Source organism: Talpa occidentalis, unplaced genomic scaffold (assembly GCF_014898055.3).
Source record: "Talpa occidentalis isolate TD23 unplaced genomic scaffold, MPIMG_talOcc4v2.1 talOcc4.9, whole genome shotgun sequence".
NCBI classification, from domain to species: Eukaryota; Metazoa; Chordata; class Mammalia; order Eulipotyphla; family Talpidae; genus Talpa; species Talpa occidentalis.
In genome coordinates, this window is record NW_023605305.1 from 10662292 (window position 1) to 10675246 (window position 12955).

The following is a 12955-nucleotide window of genomic DNA, read 5'->3' on the forward strand; positions in this document are numbered from 1 at the left end:
AGGCCCTGAGGAGGGAGGGAGCAGCATGTCGAAAGCACAGAGGGCGAATGATCAAGCGGTCTGAGGTGTGGCAGCAGGTGGAGCTGGGGCCCAGACAGCAGGGCCTTCTAGTGTACATTAAGGTTTTTGATCTTTACCCTAAGAGAACGGGAAGCCACAAAGGGGGCTTTTAAGAGGAGCATGTACAGCTGGATGGAGCTGGCGGCCAAGCGGCAGGTTGCTAAGTAGAAAGCGGGCTGTCCCTTCCACCTCCCTTCTGCTGCTGCAATGTTCAAGGAAGCCAGACCCCTTCTCCTCTGCAGCCTGTTTATAATGCAGAGCGTGTTTACAAAACACATGGTGAGCAACCTCCTAATGGTTCTCAGGCCCAGGTGGCTACTTCAGCCACCGAAGCATGGTGCTTCCAGGACAGGAGAGATGATTTCTCTAGGCTACAACCCTCATGGTCTTCATAGACCAAGCTACGGCGACCTACTTAGTCAACTGTGCCCATCCTATTGCTCCCGGACCTTAGACCTAAAAAGGAAAAGGGCTCCTGCACGGCCAGGCCCTGCACACGGCTTTGTGGCTCTAGGGCCTTCATCCTTACGGCAATCTAGGAGACAGATTTTACAAATGAGGAAGCTGAGGCATGGAGAGGTCACAGGGTTGTCCCAGATGACCCAGTTAGGAGGCCAGAGAGCTGGGACCTGAGCCCACACATTTGTCTGATGCTGAGCATGTGACCTCAAGGGCTGTAAAAGCTGAAATGCTGACCGAGTCACGAGCATTCTAGAGCATTCTACTCGGCTGTGAAGGGAGCCTCAGTCTCCTCCCCTGGAACTCAGTCACCCCCATCTCCGCCTCTTAGGCAGTTAACAGGTTATCAACAGGGTCACTAATGCCTCTAAATAAATACACCCTTGCTTACCCTTGACAGCCTCTGATATAGGCCACACACTGATCACCCTTTATCATTTACAAAGCAGGCTGACGTAGCGTCATCGATGCCATGAATTATTATGATACCTGTTGTCTGATAAGGAAGTGGAGGTCCAGAAAGGTGGAGTGACATACACAGCTAGGAGGTGCCAGGACCAGGTCTGGGGTTCAGGGCTTCCTTTGGACCCCTCTCTACCCTTCTAGGCCTCTCCCCAAATCCCTGGGGAGTGGGGTGAGAAAGCTCAGGCTGACAGCCGCTGGGACAAGACCCATAAGAGCTGGAGGCTGTGAAGTTTGGTCTTTAAGGCTGGGAAGGGCCCATCTGTCTCTCCTCTCTGCCCGGCAGTTCTCTCTTCTCCCCCAGAGGGAAGGGCAGTGTTTTCTTCTACTCTCTGGAGGGTACACCATGAGGGCAAAGCTTGTCTTGTTTACCGCTGGATCCTCAGCGCCTAAACATGCGCACACTGGCACACAGTAGGTGCTCAATGAATATGCGTTGAATGAATGAATGGATGCCCCCCGACGCTTAAAGGGGTTTCATGTTTTCTGCAGTGACACGAACACTGAATAACAGAGAGACACTGTGAACTCCTCCGGCGGGTTAGGCAGCGGTCTCCAGGCCCGGACCCCGTACTCCTGACTTCCTGTGTGACCCCAGAACAGGGCTGGACAGAAGGGGGGCACCGTGAAGGCCTACTCTGTGCCCGGTACCCCTCAGGTTCCAGGTTCTTCTCCTGTTCTCCTTCCTCAGCGGGTGGTCTTGGGGAAGCCCCTTCACCTCCCTGAGGTGGCGTTTACCTCGCTATAAAATCCACCCCAAAGCTCGGAGCAATGACTCTTCCCGCCAATAACCGGAGGCAGAGCGAGGAGCTGGCCCGCCTGTGACTGGGGCCCAGACTTTTTCCCAGCGGGCGTTCCCTGCCCGTTCCCAGCCCGCTCCCAGCCCGTCCCGGCCCCTCTGTGGAATTCAGCGCGCTGGGAGGGCGCCGGGCTGAGGAGCGGGAGAGGGGAAGGGGGCGCGGCAGGCCTTCCTCACCGCGACGCCAGGGCCACGTGGGGCAAGAGGCACCCCGCGACCCTGTGTGACCTCGGGCTCTCTCACTTATCAGGGGAAGGAGCGGGTGGCCTCGCGGGTCCAGAGTCCCGGGCGGAGAGGCAGGAAACGTCTGAGTGCCCGGCCGGGCCTCAGTTTCTCCGCCCGCCGCCCGCGCTGCCTTCTCAGGGCACTTCCGGCCCCGCCCGGCAGCCCGGCTCCCCGCCTTTGGCGCTGGGGGCGCGGCGGGCGCCCCGGGGAGCCAGCGGGGTTGGGGGGGAGCCAGGCGGAGTTCGGGGGGGAGCCAGGCGGGCGGGCCTCCCCGCGGGGCGGACGGCGGGCGGCGGCGCGGCGGGCCCCGGCCCCTTACCTGGCGGCGGCGGCGTTGGCGACCGAGGCGACTCCTCCCGCCCGGCCCCTCCCGCCCGGCCGCCGGGCTGGCCCCGCCGGTCCCGCCGCCCGCGCAGCCCGCCCCCCGCGCCGGGGCTTCCGGGCTGGGCTGCGCCGGGCCCCGGGTGCCGGCGTCAGGAAGCGGCGGGGACTCGGCCTGGGGGTGGCCCAGCCCCGGAGGCCGCGCGCGCGGGCCCGGCCGGGTGTCACCCTGCGGGAGGCGCGGGGCTCCGTCCCGAGTGGCGGGCGAAGGGCCACGTAGGTGGAAAGTTTCAAAAGTAAATTATGCAAAAGCAAAGAACCGGCCGCAGGAACCGCCCTCCGTGAAGTCTGTGCAGAACTCTGAGGTTGCAGAGTGCTGAGACCTCCGTCTCTCCCCGAGTTCTCGCTAACGCCCGGCTGGGCCCATGCTCAGGCCTCTGGTGTGAGGGTCGCCACTGGCACCCCGCCCCAGGCCTCCTCTTCCTGCCTCTGCTTCCAGCTTTCCACTCTGGACTCCATTCAGGTGACATCTGCCGGGTTTTCCCTGAACACCCAGCACTTTCAGTCACTGGGCAAATGTTTACTGAGCACCTACTGTGTGTCAGGTACTGGCCTAAGTGTGGGGGAATCCCAGCCCAGATTCCCATTCTGTCTTAATTGCAGCATTGATCACTCTACGGAATTATTTTGGTCTTTTTTACCTGTTTACAATTTGGTGTCTGCCATCTCCCCTAGAATTTAAAAGCCAGGGAAGCCGGAGTCTTGGCTGACTATCCTCTGCTGAGTGTCTACAATCTGGTAGGGGCTCAGAATCATTCAGTGAGTGCATGAATGGATCTTACTCCCCTAGCAGCCCTGTGCAGTATTACCACATCTGTTCTACAGGATGAAAGATTGGGGCTCAGGCCCAGCCATGCAGAAGCCACAGAGCTAATGCGTGCCAGAGTCAGAGCAGGAATCGTGGTGGCCGCGAGGCTGTTGCTCTTTCTCCTGGTGAAGACAGCCCAGATTATGAATGAAAAAGGCACTGCACGGGTCAGGGACAAGCTTGGCGTGCACAGCCTGTGACTCATGCCCCATGTGGAATGCCCTTGGTCTGATCTTATCATCCCACTGGCCAGTTGGGACCGAGAAGAGCAGCTCTACCTACCTTTAGGTCAAATGGGTCCCTAGTGTGTGCCTTCCAGGGTCACCTGGGTTTATATCTGAGCTTTGGGCCCTATCAAGGTGGACTATTAATAACCATATGAAAGTGAATGGCAATTGAAAGCTTCCAGCCAGCTCTTCTGTTCAATGTCTAGTGGCCCTGCCCAGCCAGACTGGCTATAAGGGACTCTGTGCAATGACTGCACCCTGTCTCTAATCCAGTTGGAGACCCTGTGCTGAGCGTTCTTGCCTCTGGTCTTAGTTGCAGTTACAGCTGTGCCCTCCCCCAAGTCACCCCCATGGAACAGCACCCAGGACTTAATCCCACAATCAAGGCTACAGGTAGGAAAGGTGGAGAAAACCCCCTATTGGTGTTGTCTTTGGAAAAGTGTTTGCCTTTTGAGCTTTGGTATTGGACACTGAAGAATTTTCCTAATATTTAAAATGAGAGCGATTTATGGCTCCCGCAACCTTTAAGGGCTATTGTGAGGATTAAATGAATAGATAGAGGGAAAGTGCTTTGAATAGCACACTCAAAAGTTAGCTGCTTTTATTCTTGGTGAAGGGTACTTCCACTGGATGTGAGGGCGATCTGGCTGCCACGTCTGCCACCCCAGTGATTGCCAGGGTTGGTTTGACTGATTTGCCTGGCTGCTTCATGAGTGTCCCTCTTGTACCCAGGCCTGGGCTCCTGGGTCCTGCCCCAGACCCACCCAGTTTAGAATTTCTTGGAGGTATGGATACTCAGGAGTTTATGTATTCTAAACAAGTTCCCCTGGTGATTCTGATCACTAATCAGATTTGGAACAACTGAGCGAGTGGATTTGATTATCCCCAGAAATTATAGAAGAAGTGTAAATACTGTTTAGGGAGTGTTATCCTTGTGGCTGGCTCTGTGTGTCAATACGACTTTATTTCATTTAATCCTATGGGCACTCTTGCTAATAATAGCATACTATTATTTTTTAAAAAGATTTTATTCATATGTAAAAGAACTGGGGTAGGGCCTCCCCTGGTGGCGCAGAGGTTGAGCGCTGGGTTGCGAAGCTACCCGCAGCCTCTGCGGCGCCGGTTCGATCCCCGGCTGCTCCCCGGCCACTGGAGGAGGGTCCCACATGGTGCGCAGACCTCTCCTGCCGCCCGCTGCTCCCCTCAGCAGTGTACTTCGGTCCTTCTGCCTGCTCTGCTCCCCGCTCTGGCTCTGGTGAATCCTCTCACCCTCCCGCGCTTCTGATTGTACCCAGTGCTTGTATAAATTAATAAATAAATAAAATAAAAATAAATAAAAAAAAAAAGAAGACATAGTATTTAAAAAAAAAAATAAAAAAATAAAAGAACTGGGGTATAGGCCAGAGGTGTGGGAGGTGAGAGGAGTCATCAGAGACAGAGTGGGGAGCAGAACAGGTGGATTGACTGAAATACACTGCTAAGGGGAGCATCGGGCGAGACAGGAGAGGTCTGCTGCGCCATGTGGGTCACCACCCTGGCTGGGGATCGAACTTGTGCTGCAGTGGCTGCAGATGGCTTCATGGTGCTGCATCTTAACCCTTTGGGCTACCAGGGAGGCCCCAAGAGCATACTATTATTAGTCCCATTTCACAGAGATGGCAACGAAGGCTCGGAAGTTGAAATAAGTTGACCAGGGTCATTGAGCTGCCAAGAGCCAAGTTCTGATTCTAGGTCTGGCTGATTCTGCTCTCCTGCCCTCCTCCAGGCATCAATACGATTACTTAGATAAGTTGTTCATAATGGATCTCCTTAGGGAGAAGGGTCCTTCGCTATGTCCCATTGATGTCTGTCCTTCTAGGATGTAGGTGATTCTAACCTGGCATGGATGTCTATTGAAAGAAACTGAGTTCTGGGGGTGATGTCACTGAAGGCAGCTTCGGTGTCTTCCTGTAGAGTATCCTACTGATGCCTCCTGTTAAACTTGAGACTGAATGAGTGAGTGTTGTTATGGCCACTTCTTAACGACACTCCCAAAGGGAGGGACTGGACACACCTTTGAAGTAAGGCCCAGGCAAGGGAAGGATGCTGTGTATGGTTTGTGGTTACCATAAACGCATACATTGCCCAACCAGCGCTTGAGTGTTTCTAAGGCCTCTTTGACCCAAAAAACTGAACATCTTTCTGTTGTTGGAACTGGAATTGCCCAAGTTAGGTGGCAGGGGTTGTGATTAAAGTCACTTGAACTAATATTTTTCCCCACTGTCCTTGCATGTTAAGTAATCATTTTGTAATTTTCTGCCTTTTCTCTTACACGGATGCTTGGATGGCAAGCTCTCTGCTTCTTCTCTAAGAATGCTTTACACTTGCCCCTGTCTGACATTTTCTTTCTTTTCTTTTCTTTAAAGATTTATTTACTCATGCACACAAGAACTGGTGTATAGGCCAGAGGTGTGGGGAGTGAGAGGATTCACCAGAGACAGAGTGGGAAACAGAACAGGCTGATTGACTGAAATACACTGCTGAGGGGAGCAGCGGGTGATACAGGAGAGGTCTGCTGTGCCGTGTGGGTCAGCTCTCTGGCTGGTGATCGAACTAGTGGTGGGCGATAGCTTCATAGTGCTGCGTCTTAACCCCTTGCGCCACCAGGGAGGCCCCTGGTCTGACATTTTCTAATACATGAGCCCCATATCACTGGTGGTATAGGAGAGACTTTGAGTTGGTGCATGAACTTGATTAAATCACCATGGATGGCACATGAAGTTCAATCTCCATTCTATTGAGAACACAGTTTGATGCTAATTAAATATTTTTTTGAGTTGTAATTTTTATTTATTTCTTATAAACTACTAATTCGAGGCCATTAATTAAACTGAAAATTAAGCCATTTTCTTTATGATGTACAGTTTCAGTCAAAAAGTAAATTGTACACACGCATACATTTATATGTGTATATATGTACATTGGGCTTTATTGAGCTATCTTCGGCCTGTAAAATTGTATATTTAAGGTGTAAAATCTGAAGCTGTGATGTATGTACATCTTGTGAAAAGATCACCCCAGTCACACGAAATGACTTCATCCATCACCCTGACATAATTATCATTTGTGTGTACTGTGAGTGTGAGAAGATTTCCTCTAAGACCTACCCTTGTGGCAAATGTCCTGTATCTTAGCACCTGGGCGTTTGATTCCCAGAACTCTTCATCTTGCATAACTGAAACTTTGTACCCTTTGGCCAACAGCTCCCCATTTTTCTCTCTTCCCTCCCCCAGCCCTGGCAACCTGGCTCCACAGTCTGCTTCTCTGAGTCTGATTATTTTGGAGCCCGCTCAGAGGTGAACTCATGCAGTATTTGCTTTTTGTGACGGCTTATTTCGCTCAGCCTAATGTCCTCCAGGTTCACCCCTGCTGTTGTAAGTGGAAGTATTTCCTTCCCTTTCAAGGCTGAATAATGTTGTGTTGTTCTCCGCCAGCGTTTGCCCATGTCCTTTCCAATGAAGGAAGGACAGTCCTCACCTGAGCCTTCTGCGTCCCAAAATATTGAGTTGGGATCTAATCATTTTGTTATTTAATGAGCTTTTTTTTTTTAAGATTTTATTTATTTATTTTATTTTTTATATTTTTAAAAGATTTATATATTTATTTTATACAAGAACTGGGGTATAGGTCAGAAGCGCGAGAGGGTAAGAGAATTCACCAGAGCCAGAGCGGGGAGCAGAACAGGCAGATGGACCAAAGACACTGCTGAGGGGAGCAGCGGGTGAGGCAGGAGAGGTCTGCTGCGCCATGTGGGGTTCTCCCTGGCAGGCGGGGAATAGAACCGGCGCTGCAGAGACTGCGGACAGCTTCGTAACGCAGCGCTCAACCGCTGCACCACCGGAGAGGCCCAAGATTTATTTTATTTATTTATACATACAAGAGCTGGGGTGTAGGCCAGAGGTGCGGGGGGTGAGAGGATTCACCAGAGACAGAGTGGGGAGCTGAATAGGCAGATCTACTGAAATACACTGCTGCGGGGAGCAGTGGACGAGACAAGAGAGGTCTGCTGCGCCACATGGGTAGCTCCCTGGCCAGGGATCGAACTCGTGCTGTCGACAGCTTCATAGAACTGAGACCTAACCCCTTGTGCTACCAGGAGGTCCTTTTAATGAACTTTTGATTTTAGATTCACAGAAAAGTTACAAAGACATTACAGAGTTCTCATGCAAGAACCATATATCTTTACCCTATTATTTCCCCAGTCTTAGCGTCATTATATAACCTTGGTACATTTGTCGAGACTAAGAATCCAACACGGGTACATCACTGCTAAGACTATTCCCCGAGTTTTCCACTGACATCCTCTTCTCATCCCAGAATCCAGTTCAAGGTGCGCTTAATGTTATTTCTTTTTGCTCACAGTGTCATTTTATATCTTTTTATTACTTTCTGCAATGAAAAATTCTTCTTTTTTTAATAACCATGATATATTTCCTTTTAAAACATTAAGTAGAAGCAAGTGAGATGGTTAAAAACAGCAGCAAGAATGAAATTGCTGTGCAGATATGGTCCAAATTCTCAGTCTCCTCTGGGCTGACTTTACCTGTAGGGACATTCTTCTCTGGGCCTGGTAAGGTGGTCACCAGTCAGACTGGCCTGTGTCACTAATTATTTGAATGTGTGTTTCTGTCAGGATGTCTGGTGTAGAGGATTGTGGGCCACAGTCACACATGGACAATTTATGGAGCATAATCCCCAGAGGCAGGGGCCCCAGGGCAGGGGCCTCAGTAGCTCAGTGATGTCGGCTAGGACCTACTCTCCATCTTCATAATGCTCAGCCTGTTGACTGTTGAACTTCACTGTGGTCCCAAGATGGCTCCCTCCCTCAAGCACCCTTCAGCCTTTCCTCCCGGGCTTCTTTCCCATGGTCAAGGTGGGAATGATTTCCTGAAACCCTCTTGCGGGGCTTCATGATCCTTATTTGGATCACATGACCATCCCTGACTGCAAGGGACTCTGGGAAAGGCAAGGATCTGGCAAAGGAGACTGGTTCAGACTCCCACGGGCAGGGACAGGCTAACATCAGTGGAGCTTAGGACAAGTGCACAAATGATGAATAAAACATGGCCTAACCTTCAACCCTGCAAGTACATCTCTGTATCTGCACCTGGATGGGGATGGCTTGAGGCCGGCCAGAGTGGGGACTTCTAAATTCACACCTGGAAGATCAGGTGCGATCTTCCCTGCCCTCCCTGACAAATCCCTGACTCAGGTCAGTACCCTGCTCAGTACCTGGTACAGGACAGACCCTCAAGAAAGTTTGTTGAATAAATGCATGGGTGGATCCTAGATTCCGCCGTGTTCTGAATTCACTCAAGAAATAGTCCCCCTTTGTAAAAATGTGATTTCAAGATACTCAGATCGGAACATAAAGTTTGTAAGAACAGCTCCCGGCAGAGTCAAGGTTCCGGGTCTGATTTCTCCTTGGGTGCGCTCTCTACTGTTCCCACAGCCTCAGAAATGGCAAGCTCGCCCTTCATTCCTCTGCCATAAAGACCTAATTGTTCTAGCAAAGACTGCAACACTTCCTCCAGCCTTTGAAATGAGGTTCCAGGAATGAACAGGGGCTGTAAGGTGAGATGAGGAAGTGGCTGCATCTAACGGGGCAGGTGCACTTCCACAACCTTTCACCTCAGGTCCCCACAAAATCAAGAAGCTAAAGTCAAATGGGGGGACTCTATCTCTGCTTAATTCTCTGCCCTATGACCTGGGGGCTCCCATACCTTGAGCCAGAAACGCTCCATCTGACCCAGCAAAGTGACTCAAAGTCCAAAATCTGGAGCCTATACCTGGCTCCCCCACTGCCTTGCTGTGTTATCTCGAGCAAGTTACTTAACCTTTTGTGCCTCGGCATCCTTGTTGGTAACTTATAGCAGATGTAATAATATTGTAATAGACTTTGCATGATGCATTCGAATGACGTTGACAATTATTGTTTTATTGTGCTGTTGTTGAGGGCACTGCTGATGCTGAGACTCACAATAAAGGAGATAGATTCTAGTGCCCTGTTCTCATAAAATTCCAGGAAGATTATCAGGAAGACTAAATAGAATGAGTCTGTTCTTATCAATCCTATTAGGGCTTTCTAGAATTCAACTATCCCTCTCCCTCTCCTGTCTTCTCCCTCCCTTCTTTACCTCCTTATGATTTCAAAGTACCCAACCATGGATTATCTTATGAGCTCCCCCAGCAGCCCTGTGATATTTGTATTATAACCTTTGTTTCGTGGGCTGAGAAAACAGACTCAGGGAGACAGATCACTTGTCAGTGGGGAAGCAGCTATTCAAGCCAGCTATGCTTGACTCCAAGGGCTCAGTGAGAGAGAAGGATCTGATGGGATTTCTTTAGAATTACCCCCTGCCCCAGGGTCTAAGTTCTCAACCATGGGCTGCCCTGGACAATGCTCCACTCTGGGCTGGCTTTTCCACCCATCATCGAGGCTGGTCTCTAACAATCTGAATAGGCCCAAGGAACCCATTCACCCAATGGGGTCAATGATGGACAATAAAGGCAGCCATCAGGACATGGGGTTCCCATCTAGCAGCACTCTGGATCCTCATGAAAGCCCTTGGAGGTGTGACTTCATCCCCCACTTTACAAATGAACAAACTGAGAATCAGAGAAGTTCTGTAACTTCCGGTCTCACCCCTGGTCAGAGCTCAGTGTTGAGCCCCAGCCTGCTGCTCTGATTTCTTTCATTCACATCCCTTTGTGGCCTCCTGGTGGAGGTCTAGGAACAAGATGGAATGGAGTGGACGGGGGTGGGGAGAGAATGTTCTTTCCCTCCTACTGGCAACCACCCCAATGTGCATATGCCCGAGGCCAGCTCAGGAAATGCTGAACAGTTCCTGTCGTTATGCATCCTGGGGGGACAGGGTGTTCCTTAGGCCACTTGCCTTGATTTAAAAGGGTGGGTGCATGCATGCCCACCCACCCACACTCACTCTCACTGCCAGGAGTTAATAAGCTCAGTGGCCTGAGTCACAGAGTTGCCCTGGAAGTACCTTAAAAGAACAGCGACAGAAGGCACCAGAATTCCAGGACAGCTAATTGCATACATACTTATATTTTGACTTTTCTTTGTGTGAATCCACAGGGCATGTCACCATGTCCATGGTCCTGGGTTTCAGGGGTCTTAAGAATAATCCAGTCCTACTAGTTCATGTTGGAGAACCAGAAGCTCAGAGAGAGGCAAAAGCCCTTGCCAACAACATAGCACCCCTGGGCCAGGGTTACCCTGTGTCCCAGCCCAGAGTTCTCTCACCCCTCCCAGACCCAGGCCAGCCACCCCACCATGGCCTCCTGATCATGCAGGCTGCAGATGAGGCCTCCGGGGACAGCAGTGGCCTTGCAGCACATCGGACAGGTGATGGACCTGGTGTCGTCCATCGGCAACTGTCATCCTACCAGGAGGAAAGACAGGGTGGGAAAAAATAATGAAGCGTGTTCGGTGAGCCCCTCTGGGGTTTCAAGTCTGCTCCTAATTGTGGGGCCTGTGGAAGATAATAACATGTCACCTGCCACCTCCCCCTCACTCTCCTCACCCCTGCAGACCCCCCGATGGGGCTTGACCTCCACCCCCCCCTCCCCGCAATCTCAGAAGGCCATCCCTCATCCCTTCGATCCTTTTGGAGCCTCCTCTTTGAGCAGAAATGGTCGCGGGAAGACACAAAAGCATTTGAAGTGACGGTTGACTCTTGGGGCAAGGTTGGAAACGCAGGCTGATTGGAGAGATCCCTTGCATTATAGGGCCTCTTATCTTTATGACAAAAGCACAACTAGGAATCGAGAAGCAGCTAAAAAAAAAAAAAGCAATACCCAATCAGGTGGCTAGCTGGGCCACTATTGGGGGGTGTCCTTGCCAGCTGGGAGTCTGTTAAGTCAGGGCCCAATGGCATGGAGCTGGGGACCCTAGATGGGAGCCATCCCCAGACTCATCTGCTTCCTCTCCACCTGCCCCTCTACTACTTGTGGGGCACCTGGCTGGAGGAGAGAAGTACCTCTCCTCCACACAAGCTTTCTCCATCCCTGGGGCGATGTCATGGGAGACCCAAACCACCAGGACCTTTGGTGAGGTTGGGGGGGGGTGGGGTTGAGGGGGGCAGCACCGGGGTGAACACAGGAGGACTTCGTGTCATCTCCAACTTCCCTGAAGGGAAGATTGTAACAGCCAGAAGGATGAACCAACTGCCCTGAACACAGAAAACCGGACCAAAAACAAGCAAGGAAATAAAACTAACGATATAAATTACCAAAAAAAAAAAAAAAAAAAAAAAGGATTCCTGCTTATATTTGTTCTGCAATAAGGTTGATATTGCAACACTTTCATCAGGTCATAGAAAGCAAAGCCAGGAGCTCTGAAATAAGAGGATCCAGAGACCCCTGTAGCATTCAAATAATTTGTGCCTCCTTCCCCACCTGCCCCAGCTCTGTCTGCTGCCGAGCAGGCTGGCCTGGGTGGGGACAAGTCCGCCATCCAGCACAGTTCTCTGCATGGGCTGTCTTGATCCAGGACAGTCACTCTGGCTTTGGCTGGCAAGTCCACTGGCATTTATCTCCCAAGGGAGCCAGTCTTAGTTCACAGCCCTTTATCCGGTTCACTGTGAGAGGAATGGGGTGCAAGAGGCAGGAGGCGCGGTAGGCTCTGTCCGGTCTGAGGGTCTCAGGCAATGGAAGAGACCTCGCTGGGTTTCTGCTCTCTGTGGAGGACAGTCCTGGGGGCAGGCCAGCAGCTGCCCTGACTGCAGGAGTGACAGCAGAAGAGGCTGGACATCAGCAGGGCCAGGGCGATGATGAGGGTGAGTACCCACTGGGTGGCACCGGGGTAGATGAAGGGCAAGATGAGCATGATGAGCAAGACCAGCAGGAGCAGGTGAGCTGCCAGGCGCCGGGCCGCCATGCGGTTAGCACTCACTAGGTCCTGCCCATCCTCTCCTGCCAAGCTGGGGTGTCCTGCTGCTAGGGTGGCAGAATCCACCAGCCCCTGGGGACAGAGTTGCACCTCTGGGTGTGACCAGGCCAGCCACCCCACCATGGCCTCCTGGTCACGCAGGCTGCAGATGAGGCCTCCGGGGACAGCGGTGGTCTTGCGGCATAGCGGACAGGTGATGGACCAGGTGTCGTTCTGCACGCATAGCAGGAGCTTCAGGCAGACGGCACAGAAGGAGTGCTGGCAGCCCAGCAGCTTGGGTGGCCGGGCACCACTGTAGGGCTCCCGGCACACCAGGCATTCCAGGTCGCCCTCGGAGAAGCCATGCTGAGCTCCTGGCGGGCCCGTGGTGGCGGCGTCAGGGCTGGGCTGGGGCCATGGTGGGGCTGGCTGCAGTGGGGCCTCAGTGCTGGCCATGGTAGGCATGGGAGCCAGTGGGACACCGCAGCTCTCAGGGTGTCAGCTGGGGCCCTGGGGCCTGGGTGGTCTGACCTTAGGGCTGGGAGTCTCGAGCCTGGCTTTCCTCCTGGCCTGTTGTCCGGCACCACTCTCCCGGGCTGCTCCAC

The 12955-nt window shown here is 52.3% G+C and overlaps 2 protein-coding genes across 2 annotated transcripts in view; both read right to left on the minus strand.

Moving 5' to 3' along the window:
* The window catches only part of TMCO4 (transmembrane and coiled-coil domains 4), a 63428-nt gene extending 61065 nt beyond the window's left edge, over window positions 1-2363 (minus strand). The window contains exon 1 of the mRNA XM_037500985.2: window positions 2325-2363. The gene's annotated coding sequence lies outside the window, so the exon portion shown is untranslated. The remainder of the gene's footprint in view (window positions 1-2324) is intronic.
* A 9669-nt stretch (window positions 2364-12032) lies between these two features.
* Window positions 12033-12806, minus strand: RNF186 (ring finger protein 186). Its single transcript, XM_037499690.2, has one exon. The coding sequence runs from the start codon at window positions 12804-12806 to the stop codon at window positions 12123-12125; it is 684 nt and encodes a 227-aa protein (XP_037355587.1). The 3' UTR covers window positions 12033-12122.
* Between the last annotated feature and the right edge of the window lie 149 nt (window positions 12807-12955).

What these genes read in the sequence shown, in the direction of transcription:
- RNF186 (XM_037499690.2), bottom strand. Translation starts at nt 12,806, where the DNA reads ATGGCCAGCACTGAGGCCCCACTGCAGCCAGCCCCACCATGGCCCCAG.